A 17,344-nucleotide genomic window follows, 5' to 3' on the forward strand; every position below is an offset into this window, starting at 1 on the left:
CATGGTTATCATTTAACTATACAGGCTTTATCTCCAACCTTACTAATTCCTTTTTTTTCCTTCTTTTTGGTTTCTAAATTAAATTTTTGTTAATTTGCAACAATTTGAGTAAGTCCTTGCTAATGAAACTTCCCAGAGCTTTGAACTATTTTGCCTAAAGTATCCACTGTAAAACATGTGGAATAGTCTTTGTGGTTTTGTGTCATTGCCAAAAGGTAAAATTGGAAGATGATGCCAAGAGAGCTATAGTAGTTACAAAACAATTCCTTAAATTAAAAATAAATTCATAACTTTCTTTTCTTAAAATTGGAGACTGGTTATGGATTAAGAGAGCACATTATAAAGTCATAGGAGGCAAACCATTCTCCCTTCCAAGTATAGTTTAATTACTTGATTCCCCCTACCCCTCCCCTCTCCTTGCAGTTCAATCTTTGGCTTGATTTTTGGTGGCTGGGATTTCTAAGTCACTGAAGCATGATCTGCTAAGTGCAGATGAGGCAAACAGAAACAGCAGACTAGGAATGAGGTTGTTTTGGAGAGGAAGGAAAGTGCTGTTGCAAAAACATCAAAAAATTCACCATGAACTGCAAAATGTGCTGTACTTTATAGGAAACTGTGTATATTTAGAAAGGAAGAAAAATTCTGTTTGATACCTGTACCACCCTTTGTGATTAATGGTTTTTAGGTCAAAGCAATGATAAACAGACCTATTCCCCACTCTCTCTTTTTTTTTTTTGGAAGACCATCAGAATTTCATCCAGAGTAAATGTGGCTGATTTCCACAGTCTGTACCAAATTTTGTTCAGTTTTTTTTTTTAAGTTCACAAGCATTCAATTCTATTGAAACCCTTGTCTAGAAAGCAAACCAGATGATTACAAGAGCTTCCTTCAAGGTTATTTTTTCCCCTTGGTTTAGAAAATTTTAGACTGCTAAATATGGCTCCAGTTTTATTCTTGAGTAAATGTTATGTCACTTTTTGTGCCAGAATTTTTGCTTGCTAAACCCTTGTGGATTCAGCTGCTAGGTTCTGAGTACATATTGGATATATCTTATAATTAATAGTATTTGCTAGAGGTGAACTGTAGAAATTCCCTCATCCCTGGAAACATCCCAACTTCCTGTCACAGAAGATACTTATTGCTTAATATATTTTATAGCTAGAAATTCAGTACTGAATTGATTTCTAATAAAGTTACTATAATATTTGGGGTTTAACTTTCATCAGAGTGGGTTTTCTTTTGTTTTGTTTGCTTGTTAAAGGAATGAATCATATGTCCACAGAAGAAAGTAATAGTCTTCAACTATTTTCCTTCCTAACTTTGTTCTTTAGTTTTCAAATCACTGTGGATTTGACAGAACTGAAAATTCTTCTTGTAGTCTGCTGACCAGAGGAAATGAAAGAGGGCTCTTTGTACTTTTTCGTGGATTTAACACTGAAAGTGTAAGATACAGTGCTAGGAATGGTATATGTAGGCAGTTTAAAAGAATCTTTGTTTTGTGTGTTTGAATTTTGTAATAAGTTGATGATAGTCTATGAAAACAACTACCTCAATTTGTCAGTTTATACCTCAACAGAGAAAAGAGCTACCAAGAAGAGGGATGGTTATTTTTTTTTAATATGTAAATTATTTTGGGGAAAAGAACCTAATCTCTGTACTTTATAGTTTTTCTTGAATTCAGATGTTCATGTTTGTTCAAAAGTGGAATTTTTTTTAATGTACCCGTAAATTCAAGGCAAAGAAACCTTTTTTTTAAAATGCTTAAGGTATTTTGCTATGTAATTGATACAATTTTCTTTATTAATGCCCATTAAAACCCTTAAGTAAATGCTCATATTTCATAGATGAGGAAACTCAAGATTAGAGAATTTATAGGTTCATTGAAGGCCACAAATGTAGTAGGTGATGAGGTCTGGATTTTCTCATTTTAAAAACCATGCTCTTTATTTTATACCAATCTGGCCTCTTGAAGGTCAGTAATCTAGTCATGTCATAACTTTTAAGATTTTTTTCCTTGGGGTAAAGAAGTTAAAATTTAATGCATGTATATAGCATCTTTCTTCTAGAGCTTTGTTTTTACAGTCATTATTTCAGTTGTAAGCAAGTAAACACAGGTATGTTTATCTCTCATTCTAAAGGAGAGAGAATAAACCATGAGTGATTTGACTCAGATAACACAGCATGATGCTGATGGAGTCAGGAACATAAGCAAGTCTTCTGCCTCATCCTCCAAGGCTTATTTAACTACACAATACATTACTAATACAGCATATGCTTGCTTAGAACTAAAATAATAACTGTAAAAGCAAAGCTGTAGAAGAAAGATGCTATATACATGCATTAAATTTTGCTTTGTTTATCCCAAGGAAAGAAAATCTTAAGAGTTATGACTAGATTAATAACTTCAAAAGGACAGAGTAGTATAAAAGAAAAAGCATGGTTTTAAAATGAAAAAAATCCAGACCTCACCACCTATTACATTTGTGGCATTTAGTGAATCTATAAATTCTCTAATCTTGAGTTTCCTCATCTATATGAGCATTTCTTTCTTAAGGGTTTTGATGGGATTTAATAAAGAAAACAATATCAATTACCTAACACAATTACCTGTCAATTACCTAATACCTTAAGCATTAAAAAAAAAAGTTTCTTAAGTGTCTTTAACTTACAGGTACATTAAAAAAAAGACAATTTCTATTTTTGAACTCATGTAAAGAGGTAGCAAGAATACAGAGAAGAACTATACAAAAAGATCTGAATGACCCAGATAACCATGATGGTGTGATCACTCACCTAGAGCCAGACATCCTGGAGTGCAAAGTCAAGTGGACCTTTTAGCATCACTGCGAACAAAACTAGTAGAGGTGATGGAATTCCAGATGAGCTATTTCATATCCTAAAACATGATGCTATGTAAGCTGCACTCAATATGCCAGCAAATTTGGAAAATTTAGCAGTGGCCACAGGGCTGGAAAAGGTCTGTTTTCATTCCAATCCCAAAGAAAGGTAATGCCAAAGAGTGTTCAAAGTACTGCACAGTTGGACTCATCTCACATGCCAGCAAAGTAATGCTCAAAATTCTTTAAGAGAGGCTTTAACAATATGTGAACCGAGAACTTCCTGGTGTTCTACCTGGATTTAGAAAAGGCAGCAGAACCAGAGATCAGATTGCCAACATCCGATGGATCATAGAAAAAGCAAGAGAATTTCAGAGAAACATCTACTTCTGCTTCATTGACTAAGCTAAAGCCTTAGACTGTGTGGATCACAAAAAACTGTGGAAAATTTTTCAAGAGACGGGAATACCAGACCACCTTACCCACCTCCTGAGAAATCTGTATGTTGGTCCAAGCAACAGTTAGAACCAGACATGGAACAACAGACTGGTTCCAAATTGGGAAAGGAGTACATCAAGGTTGTATATTGTCACCCTGCTTAGCTTATATGCAGTGTACATCATGTGAAATTCTGGGTTGGATAAAGCACAAGCTGGAATCAAGATTGCCAGGAGAAATATCAATAACCTCAGATATGCAGATGACACCACCCTTATGGCAGGAAGTGAGAAGAACTAAAGAGCCTCTTGATGAAAGTGAAAGAGAAGAGTGAAAAAGCTGGCTTAAAATTCAACATTCAGAAGACTAAGATCATGGCATCCAGTCCCATCACTTCATGGCAAACAGATGGGATAACAATGGAAACAGTGACAAAGTTTATTTTCTTTGGCTCCAAAATCACTGCTGATGGTAACTGCAGCCATGAAATTAAAAAAAAAAAAAGCAAAAAAACTCTTGCTCCTTGGAAGAAAAGCTATGACCAACCTAGACAGCATTTAAAAAAGCAGAGACATTACTTTGCCAACAAAGGGCCGTCTAGTCAAAGCTATGGTTTTTCTAGTAGTTGTGTATGGATGTGAGAGTTGGACCATAAAGAAAGCTGAGCGCCGAAGATGGATGCTTTTGAACTGTGATGTTGGAGACAACTCTTGAGATTCCCTTGGACTGCAAGGAGATCAAACCAGTCAATCCTAAAGGAAATCAGTCCCGAATATTTGTTGGAAGGATGATGGTGAAGCTGAAACTCCAATCTTTTGGCCACCTGATGCAAAGCACTGACTCATTGGAAAAGACCCTGATTCTGGGAAGGATTGAAGGCAGGAGAAGGAGATGATAGAGGATGAGATGGTTGCTTGGCATCACTGACCCGATGAACATGAGTTTGAGCAGACTGTGGGAGTTGTTGAAGGACAGGGAAGCCTGGCGTGCTGCAGTCCATGGGGTCGGAAAGAGTTGGACTTGACTAGCGACTGAACTGAACTGAATAAAGTTTGTAACTAATGCAGTCAGAATCTAAACCATTCATTTATGCATAAACATCAGATATATACATGTATATTTAATCCTTCTTCATAAAATATTTTTTTATTCAGGATATTGTTCAGTTCAGTTCAGTTGAGTTCAGTCGCTCAGTCATGTCCGACTCTCTGCGACCCCATGAACTGCAGCACGCCAGGCCTCCCTGTCCATCACCAACTCCAGGAGTTCACTCAGACTCACGTCCATCGAGTCCGTGATGCTATCCAGCCATCTCATCCTCTGTTGCCCGCTTCTCCTCCTGCCCCCAATCCCTCCCAGCATCAGAGTCTTTTCCAGTGAGTCAACTCTTCACATGAAGTGGCCAAAGTACTGGAGTTTCAGCTTTAGCAGCATTCCTTCCAAAGAAATCCCAGGGTTGATCTCCTTCAGAATGGACTGGTTGGATCTCCTTGCAGTCCAAGGGACTCTCAAGAGTCCAACACCAACATCACAGTTCAAACACATCAATTCTTCGGTGCTCAGCCTTCTTCACAGTCCAACTCTCACATCCATACATGACTACTGGAAAAACCATAGCCTTGACTAGACGGACCTTAGTTGGCAAAGTAATATCTCTGCTTTTGAACATGTTATCTAGGTTGGTCATAACTATTCTTCCAAGGAGTAAGCGTCTTTTAATTTCATGGCTGCAGTCACCATCTGCAGTGATTTTGGAGCCCAAAAAAATAAAGTCTGACACTGTTTCCACTGTTTTCCCATCTATTTCCCATGAAGTGATGGGACCAGATGCCATGATCTTCGTTTTCTGAATGTTGAGCTTTAAGCCAACTTTTTCACTCTTCTCTTTCACTTCAGCACCTTTGAAGAATTATTTTTGGAGATAGTTATTGTTAGAAAGTTGCACTAATGAATTACTTGTGTTTTTGGCCAGTATATGTTATGTTCTAAAAATTTTTTTAATTAATACTGTGTAATTTTGCTCATTGATTAAATAGTATTTATCAACTATTTTATTTTGTGATCCAGACATATATATTGTATGTGTCTTTGTTTATTAATTCATTGAGGAAGCCTAGAGAAGAGAGGTTTGCTTTCAGATCTTGAGCATTATTATAAATAGCTTTCAGAATAGGTAGATGCTGAAATTTTCTAATTTAGAAAATGTCCATTTTGGCTAATTAGTTTCTGTTTATTGTCTTTTCTGATATCCATTAAAAAAATCCGGCTTTTTTTTTTTGAATACATATATCTTTAAGGCACATTTTATTTATTTATCTTGTACCTAGAGGTTTTACCAAGGGGTGAACTTTTCAAAATGGAAATAACAAGGTTAGAGTCTCTGTTTGCTTTGCTTTGTTCACTGTCTTTCCTGGACCTGTGTGGTTTGTAGAGGAAAGTTGAATAAGGATAAAAACAACACTTTAGTTGAAGTTTAGATCTAAAATAGTTTTCTCCATAGAGTTTCCGTTACCACTGTTTTTGTGTGTATATGTATTTTTTTTTCTTCTCCTTTTAAATTATTGGTTAACTAGAATAGAATAGATTATAGGATTGAAGTCTTCATAGATGAAAAATTTTTAAATATATTTTTTGAGTAAACAGTTTTGGATACCTTTGCACTCTTTGGATGCTATTGAACATTAGTCACAACTGATAAGATTATTCATTAACTGGACCTCTTTTTCTCTCTGTCTCTCTCTCTTTTTTTGATTGCTAGTAAGAAACTCTAATGTAAATTCATTATGTTTTGTTGATCTTGAAATAGAATAATTATAGCTAATAAGAAAATTTTAAAGTGATAACTTAAAAAAAAAATCCTTTGTGACCAACAAACATACCAGATAGCCTGCTCTGATTAGAAATATTAAACTGTGTTCTTGAGTTAGGGTTTGGTAAAGAGAAAAAAAGCAGCACACTAGGAATTTCAAATCTGAGGGTCTTTCATGTAGTGCATAGTTATACAGATGTGGTGTAGGTTGAAAGAGCCAAAAGGGATACTTAAAGCAATCTGGATGTAACGACTGCAGGAAACAACTGCACCACTAGGCCCAGATGGGGTGTGTTCTACTGGTGAATGAGGAAGAGAGCCTAGAGCCAGAGAAAACTTAAAGCTGTGGTGTCCTCTGAGAAGGATGGGCAGAGCTGGGACTGTATGGGGCAGATCTGTGGAACCCACCCCTGAGAGCTTGCTCTAGGACAGGCTGCCCAGAAGAAGGGCACAAGGTCATTCCTTGTACTGGAGGGAAAAAAGAAAGATTTTGGGAGAAGTTGAAGTTAGCAGAATTTTGGAGCTCAGAGGAAGGACCCTAGGAACTTAGCACCAGACATGAGAAAGAAATCTTGCTCAGCTGATACTGATATTTCTGACAGGATGCAGAGGTTTGTTTTGAAGTATTGAAAGAAAATAGAAGCTAACATCAGTGATTGACTGAAACAAAGTGGGTGCCATTGATGGTGCTGTCACTGCTAGGATAGTGTTGATAGTTTCAGTGTGTAAACTGTAAGAACAGAATTTTGTGTGTGTACACACATGTTGTTACTGTCCTTGTTTCTGTTTACTGGCCATACAGCCATGGTTTGTTTGTTCTTCCACTGTTTTCTGTCAGTCAGTACCTCAAATAGTCAAGGTTCTCTACTTGGTGGGGCATCTCAAACATTCATTCTTGAAGAGTTAGTATCCTCAGTGGACTTTTGAAGAAAATTGGTTATAGTTTCCCATTAACTCTTAATTTTGGGTATACCCTAGAAAATAGCCCATTGCATGTAGCAACAATCTTGATTTTTTCCCCTTGATGATCAGGAGATATCAGCTAGTATCACCTCCTTTGTTGGCTGATTCAGTAGCTTGAGGAGTATAACATGGCCAAGTGGCATTCTCAAATTCTAACACAGTGGAAGTACTGTGGAAACATTACGTCCTGTGATCTCTGAACCACCAGATGCCAAAGTTGCAGGAAGCAAAAATTCGGTAAGTTATTAGGCATAATAAGTTAATACCACCACTTAATTCTCATTTTTTTTTTCCCTGGCAGTGAGACATGTCACGATGTTTTGGTCATTGATGTAAAGCATATACCATCCTTTAAGGTGTACCCTTAAACTTTGAGGACTGCTTCCATGGTAGCTCAGGCAGTAAAGAATCCGCCTGCAATGCAGGAGACCTGAGTTTGATCCCTGGGTTGGGAAGATCCCCTGGAGAAGGAAATGGCTACCCACTCCTGTTTTCTTGCCTGGAGAATCCCATGGACAGAGAAGCCTTGTAGGCTACAGTCCATAGGGTTGCAAAGAGTCAGACACAACTGAGCAACTGAGGCACAAACTATACCCAATCTGTGCCATAACTATCTTTAACCATTCCACTGTTAAATAGCTAGCTGTTTCTGGGTAATGGTATACACCAGTGATACCACTGCTGAACTTCTGTTACTGTGAAATGAGTTCCTTGGTTAGAACCAGTGTTGCATGGAAAGCCATAGATCAATAAGGTGAAGTCACTCAGTCGTGTCCGACTCTTTGCGACCCCGCGGACTGTAGCCTACTAGGCTTTTCCATCCATGGGATTTTCCAGGCAAGAGTACTGGAGTGGGTTGCCATTTCTTTCTCCAGGGGATCTTCCCGACCCAGGAATCGAACCCAGGTCTCCCACATTGTAGACAGATGCTTTACCATCTGAGCCACCAGGGAAATCATAGATCAATAAGGCATTCCTTAAATCCATGAATGGTGGTGCTGGCCGAAGCATTGCTGTCAGAGAAGTCAACTATGTATCCAGAAAAGTGTCTTTTTAGATAGGAACAGATGACTGACTGCCCCCTCCATGGTAGAAATGATCCATTACCAGACCCCTGTGAATGGAGTTGTATTGAGGGTTCCATATTGGTCTCTGTTGTTTTCAGTTTAGGCATTCTGTAGATTCCCTAGCCAGAATCAGACCTGGTGAGGGTAAGTTGATATTGTTGTGCCTAACCTCTACTCCTATTGGCATGGCCAGATTGTACCTTAAAGCATTGAATAGTCCTGGGGTACAAATGAATAAAGTTCACTGACATCAGCAGAACAATGCCATTTTATCTGTACGGAGAGGTCCCCCCCACCCGCCCCCCGCCTTTTTTTTTTTTAACTGGATAGCTTCTCTGGTGGCTCAGTTGATAAAGAATCCGCCTGCAATGCAGGAGACCAGGGTTCGATCCCTGGGTTGGAAAGATCCTCTGGAGAAGGCAATGGGTACCCACTCCAGTATTCTGGCTTGGAAAGTTCCATGGACTAATATCTGGGATTGCAAAGAGTCGGACACGACTAAGCGACTTTTACTTTCAGTTTCATAGACAGCAGTCACCCAATAATATATATTCACATTTTGTATCCACACTAAATGATCTATTTCCATTCCTCTTCCTCAGACTCTTGTGTGAGTCAGTTTTCTTTTTATGTTTTCCAAGTTCTGATCAGCTGACCAATTCATTAACTACTTCATGTGATTCAGTATAGATTTGTATCTCAAGTTATTTCTCCGTCTAAATGAAGTGATCACCCTGTGTTACAACCTTTAAGTTCTCCTCACTTTCACTACTGTTTTTTAAAAATATTTTATTTAGTTGTTATTTATTTTTGGCTGTGCTGCATCTTTGTTGCTGTGTGCTAGTTGCTTTCTCTAGTTGCTGTGAGTAGGGGGCTACTTTCATTGCTGTGTGGGCTTCTCATTGTGATGGCTTCTCGTTGGGGAGCATGGGCTCTAGTCGCACAGGCTTCAGTAGTTGTAGCATATGAGCTCAGTAGTTGTGGTACTTGGGCTTAGTTGCTCCAAGGCATGTGGGATCTTCCTGGACCAAGGATAGAACCTGTGTCCTCTGCATAGGCAGGAAGATTCATTACCACTGGACCACCAGGGAAGTCCTTCAGGGATATCTTTGATTAGGGTTGCAATGATGTTTCAGCAGTTTATTTTTGGTTGGTACCAGCATATTATACATACTCATTTTTTCCTTTCCCAGTCCAAATTTTTTCTTTCTCAGCTTAGATATCTCTTAGGCATTGATGGGAGTACGTACAGCAACCAGCTTCTGACCCCTGGACCCTGAAACTTCACCAAGGTGAAGGGCCCTGCATTTTTCTGGTGTGTATCTCCTAATGTCTAGCATGCCCATGTATCTTACCAAAGCATCAAAATGCTTGCTACTTTTGCTCTTCAGGGCTAGTCTGCATTGTCATCACTATAATGTTTTGTGGGATACCTGGGTGATCAAGATCTGTCCAGGCTAGATTATTATGACAAAGAACAAGAGAGTTGATTTAATCTTCAGGAAAAGATAGTGAGGGTTTATTGTTTACCCTGCTGAGAGGCAGCAAAATGCTTGTCATGGTGCTTGCAAATTAAAACAAAAAGTATAGGCAAGAGTTGTTGTTACTACTCTCTCCTCCTACATAATATCCCTGATTTCATGGATCAGGAAGTCAATAGGAGCTATCTGTCGGGATCTGGGGGAAAAACTGCAGGATAGGTTGAAGATATGGAATGAGGTTTGTGACATTGTACAGGAGACAGGGATCAAGACCATCCCCATGGAAAAGAAATGCAGAAAAGCAAAATGGCTGTCTGGGGAGGCCTTACAGATAGCTGTGAAAAGAAGAGAGGCGAAAAGCAAAGGAGAAAAGGAAAGATATAAGCATCTGAATGCAGAGTTCCAAAGAATAGCAAGAAGAGATAAGAAAGCCTTCTTCAGCGAACAATGCAAAGAAATAGAGGAAAACAACTGAATGGGAAAGACTAGAGATCTCTTCAAGAAAATCAGAGATACCAAGGGAACATTTCATGCAAAGATGGGCTCAATAAAGGACAGAAATGGTATGCACCTAACAGAAGCAGAAGATACTAAGAAGAGGCGGCAAGAATACACAGAAGAACTGTACAAAAAAGATCTTCATGACCCAGATAATCATGATGATGTGATCACTAATCTAGTGCTAGACATCTTGGAACGTGAAGTCAAGTGGGCCTTAGAAAGCATCACTACGAACAAAGCTAGTGGAGGTGATGGAATTCCAGTTGAGCTGTTTCAAATCCTGAAAGATAATGCTGTGAAAGTGCTGCGCTCAATATGTCAGCAAATTTCGAAAACTCAGCAGTGGCCACAGGACTGGAAAAGGTCAGTTTTCATTCCAATTCCAAAGGAATGCAGTGCAAAAAAATGCTCAAACTACCGCACAATTGCACTCATCTCACACGCTAGTAAAGTAATGCTCAAAATTCTCCAAGCCAGGCTTCAGCAATACGTGAACCGTGAACTCCCTGATGTTCAAGCTGGTTTTTGAAAAGGCAGATGAACCAGAGGACAACTTGCCAACATCTGCTGGATCATGGAAAAAGCAAGAGAGTTCCAGAAAAACATCTCTTTCTGCTTTATTGACTATGCCAAAGCCTTTGACTGTGTGGATCACAATAAACTGTGGAAAATTCTGAAAGAGATGGGAATACCAGACCACCTGACCTGCCTCTTGAGAAACCTATATACAGGTCAGGAAGCAACAGTTAGAACTGGACATGGAACAACAGACTGGTTCCAAATAGGGAAAGGAGTACGTCAAGGCTGTATATTGTTACCCTGCTTATTTATCTTCTAGGCAGAATACATCATGAGAAATGCTGGAAGAAACACAAGCTGGAATCAAGATTGCCAGGAGAAATATCAATAACCTCAGATATGCAGGTGACACCACCCTTATGGCAGAAAGTGAAGAGGAACTAAAAAGCCTCTTGATGAAAGTGGAAGAGGAGAGTGAAAAAGTTGGCTTAAAGCTCAACATTCAGAAAACGAAGATCATGGCATCTGGTCCCATCACTTCATGGGAAATAGACGGGCAAACAGTAGAAACAGTGTCAGACTTTATTGTTTTGGGCTCCAAAATCACTGCAGATGGTGACTGCAGCCATGAAATTAAAAGATGCTTACTCCTTGGAAGAAAAGTTATGAGCAACCTAGATAGCATATTCAAAAGCAGAGACATTACTTTGCCGACTAAGGTCCGTCTAGTCAAGGCTATGGTTTTTCCTGTGGTCACGTATGGATGTGAGAGTTGGACTGTGAAGAAGGCTGAGTGCCAAAGAATTGATGCTTTAGAACTGTGGTGTTGGAGAACTCTTGAGAGTCCCTTGGAGTGCAAGGAGATCCAACCAATCCATTCTAAAGAAGATCAGTCCTGGGTGTTCTTTGGAAGGAATGATGCTAAAGCTGAAGCACCAGTACTTTGGCTACCTCATGCGAAGAGTTGACTCATTGGAAAAGACTCTGATGCTGGGAGGGATTGGGGGCAGGAGGAGAAGGGGCCGACCGAGGATGAGATGGCTGGATGGCATCAAGGACTCGATGGACGTGAGTCTGAGTGAACTCCGGGAGATGGTGATGGACAGGGAGGGCTGGCGTGCTGCAGTTCATGCGGTCGCAGAGAGTCGGACACGACTGAGCAACTGAACTGAACTGAGGTTGAAGAGAGTAAGTGAACCTTGTGTGATTAGATTAGGCTAAAACTTCATTTACCACTGTAATCTTCCATTTTTATATTCCCAGGAGAATTAGTATTAGAGTTAGCATCCAGTAATCTCCTAAAGATCTAGATTTTCCTTTAATCAGTACACGAACCTTTAGTAAATAGCTACAGGTCTCTAGGGGAATTCTTAGGGGAAATTTTACAATACTTACGGTGGCTTTCTTGCATTGTCTTTAGGTGACCAAGGACTTTGTGTTTGGAAACTGAGAGTAACTATGACCCTCCAGTGTAGATATTATGGAAGTTAGGATCTAGGTTGCTAGATCTAGGTTTCTACTGTTTATAGATCAAGTAATTTTAGTCAACTGACTTTCAATTTTGTTTCTTAGAAGTACCACATTCAGTGAAGTACTATTACAGATTTCTGCAGGTTGAAATCTTCTGATTCTAACATTTCATCCATGCTGTCTATTAACATCATTGCTTCCACCTTTTTCTTGTTGAACTCTGCTCTGTGACCTCTGCACTGTGGGATCCCATCATGCCTATTAGGGAATCTTTTTCAGTGGTATCATTAGCCCTGAAACACCTGTCTTATTCCCTACCCACAGAAGACAGCTACTACAGAGTTTTTCAAGGATGTAGATTTCCTTCCTAATGTGTTTTTTCAGTGCTTTAGTACAGTATTCTCTGGGACTTCATGGATAATGTCATGGGATGATGTATATATATTCAGGTTCTACATGATTAATCCACTCCAGCATTCATGTTTTTCTAAGCATCTTGATTTCTTCTACATTTTGCCAGGAAAGTTTGGACATTTCATCCTCATTAAATGTAGACTCATTTGGGATTTAAGTTTTCTTCAGTCAACAAGAAAACTATTAGAGGTTCTTACAGCTGCTTAAGCATACATATTATATTTGGCCCTATCCAAATTCTTTTTGTCAAACTCACTTCAAATTTATTTCCACAACTATTCCCTAGGATTTTGCTGATATAGTTATCAAAATCTTATAATTACTTTTGGATATAAGCTATCTTTTCTCAGTTAATATGTTGTACTTGTTTTTGTGGAGCATGCCTACATCTGACTTTAGAAGTAGTAAGGAATGGTGGAGGTAGGTTTTAAGAATAGGCATCTACTTTCAAGGGAACTGTCTCAGGTAATAGTATTAGTAGTTTTTAAGCAAGAGGCTAGTCTTCTTAACCATGAAGAGGAGCTGTTTCTGCTTACAAAAGAGGCTGAGAGCGACTCAAGGGGTTCACAGTTACAACCTTTATCTGAATCCACTCAGGTATCTGCATTTCCTGGGCTTCCCTGATGGCTCAGCTGGTCAAGAATCCACCTGCCATGTGGGAGACCTGGGTTTGACCCCTGGGTTGGGCCAATTCCCTGGAGAATGGAACAGCTACCCACTCCAGTATTCTGGCCGGGAGAATACAGTTCCCTATATGACTCCTATTCAGTCCATGGGGTTGCAAAGAGTCAGACATGACTGAGCAACTATCACTTTCATCCCCATTCCACATCTTAGATCCTCATTCCTTCCACAACAGTGCCTTAACTTTCACAAGAGAGACTTAAAAAGCATGTATATTCAACTTTCACTATAGCTATGCAAGCTGAAAACTTAAATTTTGAGTCTGATTTTTAGGAGAATCATACCTTGGATTACAAGAAATAAGAAACTTGTTTAAAAATGCCACTTCAGAAACTCTGTAACATTCTTAACATGAATGAATGGAATGTTACAACCCCCCTAGTGTATCATTCCGTTCTGTAAGCTCTCCTTTGGAGTCAGAAGCAGCCTGCTCATAGTTCTTGTTATCATTATTACCACCATAATGGTCAGGTCCGATCATCATTTGGTTCCTTCAGGCACTTGTTTCTATAGTGATAGTTAATCATTATGCCAGTGCATGGCTTGGATTACTAATATCCCATTTTCCATTGGCAAGGAGCTAAGCAGTGCATTGAAGGTCAAGGCCATAATCAAGGCAGTTCCTGAATCCTGTGTTTCCTGGGACACCTTCGTTATCAAGAAAATGAAACCACACTCTAGGGTATTTTTAACAGAGGTATTCAAACAGTGAAGAATCCGCCTGCAATGCAGGAGACCCAGGTTCGATCTGTAGGTCAGAAAGATCTCCTGGAGAATGAATGACTGCCCACTTCAGAATTCTTGCCTGGAGAATCCCATGAATTCAGAATCCCAAGAATCCTGTATTTTTGCCTGGAGAATCCCACGAGCCTGGTGGGCTACAGTCCGTGGGGTTTCAAAGAGTTGGACACGACTGAGTGACTAAGCACACAATGTAGGATCAGTTAAACAGGTTTGGAGGACTAAAAGAGCAAAAAAGTAAAACTGAAGTAACTTAGGTATAATAATTGCTTCAGGAAGTTACCACTTGAAGGTGTAAGAAATTAACAGAACTTTAAATTTCAGAACGGCTCTTTGGAATGGAGAATTAGACTTCTGTGGGATGTTTATTGTCTAGCCATTAACTGGTATCTCAGGGGCAGTGACAAGAAGCTGGTTGTAAGAATGCTGAAAAATAAGCTGTAGGGTGATGCTAATGGAAATGCATGTAAACAGGAAGAAGGAAATCTTTCTTGCCCTCCTCCTAATTTCTAAGTTCTATCTAGTATCCTCTATTTGACAAAGTCTATCAGGAAACCTTAAAGAAAAAAATATAATTTTGCAGAAATCTTAGCTCCTAAATTACAGAAGACTATACAAAGGTGAATTTGGAGTTAAGAAACAATAAGTCAGTGACTAAGCTACTGTTTTTCTTAGATTCTGAGACATTGTGACAACATTTAGATGCATAAAGTGTTTCACAGATTCTGTTCTTAGATACTTAGAAACTCACTTTGGATTCCAGCAGTGACATTCTTCCTGCTTTGGACATTTTCTCTGTTCTCATATCTTCCTTCCCACATTACTTTCCTTGACTGTAACAACTGGGAGAATGGATAGGTTTTTGTCTTTGAATCAGTGATTACTTGAGTGCCTGAACTCAGTTAAGATCTAAGAAGCTAGTCATGTTAAGACTTTTTGACAGTGACCTACAGTGAGAAATATTTGAAATCCAGAACACATATTACAGATATGTCCCAGAATCAAAAGTTTTTTGAAACAATACTTAGTTCTAACTATTAAACATACTGATAATTTCCATTCTATTCTGTTCTCTTCTACTCTATTCTTAGTCTTATCCTAATTCTATTCTTTAAAATATGAAGTAAATATAAATATTTTCTCCTTAATTGTATAAACAATGCCTAACCTAGCTTGTTTTTGGTCATTCTTGTCGTTGTTCCTATTCGAGCCCCCACCCATTAATTTACTTTAACTTCAGGGTGAGAGGAAAGGTATTTTAGAACTGAGCCTATAGTTCTTATGTTGGAGAAAAGTTATACAATAATGATATTTCACAGGAGCATTTCTTATGCTCCCTCACTACTGTTCCTGCTGAGGGGGAAAACAGTGACTATATGTGTGTGTGTGTGTGTGTATATATATATATATATATATATATGTAATATACATTAAGTCAGAGAAAGAAATCCAGATTCTTTAGAATTATTTCTCCTCTCATTAGTTTGTAATGTGTATCTCCTGTGATAAAGTATTGAACTCGGCAGATGATACAACCAATAAAAACACAAATGTGAGCTTCATAATTATTGGTAGTGGTGAGAAGTTAGAACTAGTCTGAGGTAGTAAAACGTGCTCTGAGTTGAAAAATATTTAATCTGAGATATGAAGGATAATTTAGCTAGAAGAAAGGTGAAATTTGGGAATGGGATGGGAAGGAAAGATTGTTCTTGGAAGGAATGGTTAAGGTTATTTGTTTATTTGGTTTAGGAATGGTAAAGTTTTCAGAATAGTTTTTGTGAAAGTGTAGTCAGTTAATGACTGGGTAAGTAAATCAGAGTGGGTTAAGAAAATACTGTAATTCAGAAGAGTTTAAATGATGTTTTACCAATGTAGTAAGAGCACAAGACAAAAAAATAATTGAATGATATGTGTGATACTACTATGAGAGGGAAAGTAAGGTGGCTTTCACTCAGTGGGAGAGATTTTGTGAAAGAATTACAACTTAAGTTAGTCCTTGATGCACAGGTAGATAAATATGACGTGAAGAACAACACAAGCCAAGTACAGAGTAGATCTTTAGTGGTAATTTGTAGTGATTTGGTTGATGATAATCCTTTTTTGTCAATATTTCAGTGACTATGGAGGTGAGACTATATCAGGACCTGCATTTGATCCAGCAAGTCACCCAGCTCCAGCTCCTGCTCCCTCTTCCTCTTCAGCATTTCGACCTGTAATGCCATCTAGGCAAATTGTAGAAAGGCAACCGCGGATGCTGGACTTCAGGGTTGAGTACAGAGACAGAAATGTTGATGTGGTACTTGAAGACAGCTGTACTGTTGGTAAGGTTTTTCCTGCCATATAGCCGTCACAAATAAAAAATTTATTAGGTAAACATTCAGCTCATATTCTTTTCTTTTCAGTTGACTGCTATACCAAGAGGGGGTAAAAAAACCGGATTGATGTTGTTCCATATATATTATTGTGTTCTAATTTTAAATACTGTCTTGATATTGAGGTAAGTTTGAGAAGAAAGTTTTTTTGTTCTACATACACAGAATGGTATATGAAGCTGTTTCAGGGCAGATAGAAACCAAACATCTCAGAGCTTAAAAAAAAATAACAAAATTATTAAGTACATTGATAACAGACTTTTTAGCTGAAGTGCCCTCATTTTTAATACTGATTAATGAGCGATCACTTTTTCTCCCTGGTGGCTGAATAAATGCTTTAGCATTATTCTTTCAAAGGAGACTCACCCGTGGCGAATTCATGCTGAAGTATGGCAAAACCAATACAATATTGTAAAGTAAATAAAAGTATTACTCAGCCGTTAAAAAGAATTCATTTGAATCAGTTCTGATGAGATGGATGAAACTGGAGCCGATTATACAGAGTGAAGTAAGCCAGAAAGAAAAACACCAATACAGTATACTAACACATATATATGGAATTTAGAAAGATGGCAAAGACGACCCTGTATGCAAGACAGGAAAAAAGACACAGCGGTGTATAACGGACTTTTGGACTCAGAGAGAGAGGGAGAGGGTGGGATGATTTGGGAGAATGGCATTCTATCATGTATACTATCATGTAAGAATTGAATCACCAGTCTATGTCTGACGCAGGATACAGCATGCTTGGGGCTGGTGCATGGGGATGACCCACAGAGATGTTATGGGGAGGGAGGTGGGAGGGGGTTTCATGTTTGGGAACACATGTAAGAATTAAAGATTTTAAAATTTAAAAAAAAAAATATTAAAAAAAAAAAAGAAATAAATAAAACAAAGGGGGAAAAAATAAAAGAGATGTCTAAAATCAACCATTTTAAAAGAAAAAAATTTTTTTAAAAAAGATACAAAGTTTGTACAAATATCATATGACTTCCAACTGAATAAAAATATAATGTACCCTAAAAAAAAAGAGACTCAAAGTGTATGC

The 17,344-nt window shown here is 38.5% G+C and overlaps 1 protein-coding gene across 2 annotated transcripts in view; it reads left to right on the plus strand.

Annotated features, from left to right (window-relative positions):
- Positions 1-17,344, plus strand: part of FAF1 (Fas associated factor 1) — a 485,365-nt gene that overhangs the window by 125,667 nt on the left and 342,354 nt on the right. For both annotated transcript variants that reach the window (XM_068964657.1, XM_068964658.1), the window contains one exon: positions 16,040-16,245. In XM_068964657.1, coding sequence (XP_068820758.1) covers positions 16,040-16,245 — 206 coding nt within the window. The remainder of the gene's footprint in view (positions 1-16,039; positions 16,246-17,344) is intronic.

Source organism: Capricornis sumatraensis, chromosome 2 (genome assembly GCF_032405125.1).
Source record: "Capricornis sumatraensis isolate serow.1 chromosome 2, serow.2, whole genome shotgun sequence".
Classification (NCBI taxonomy): domain Eukaryota; kingdom Metazoa; phylum Chordata; class Mammalia; order Artiodactyla; family Bovidae; genus Capricornis; species Capricornis sumatraensis.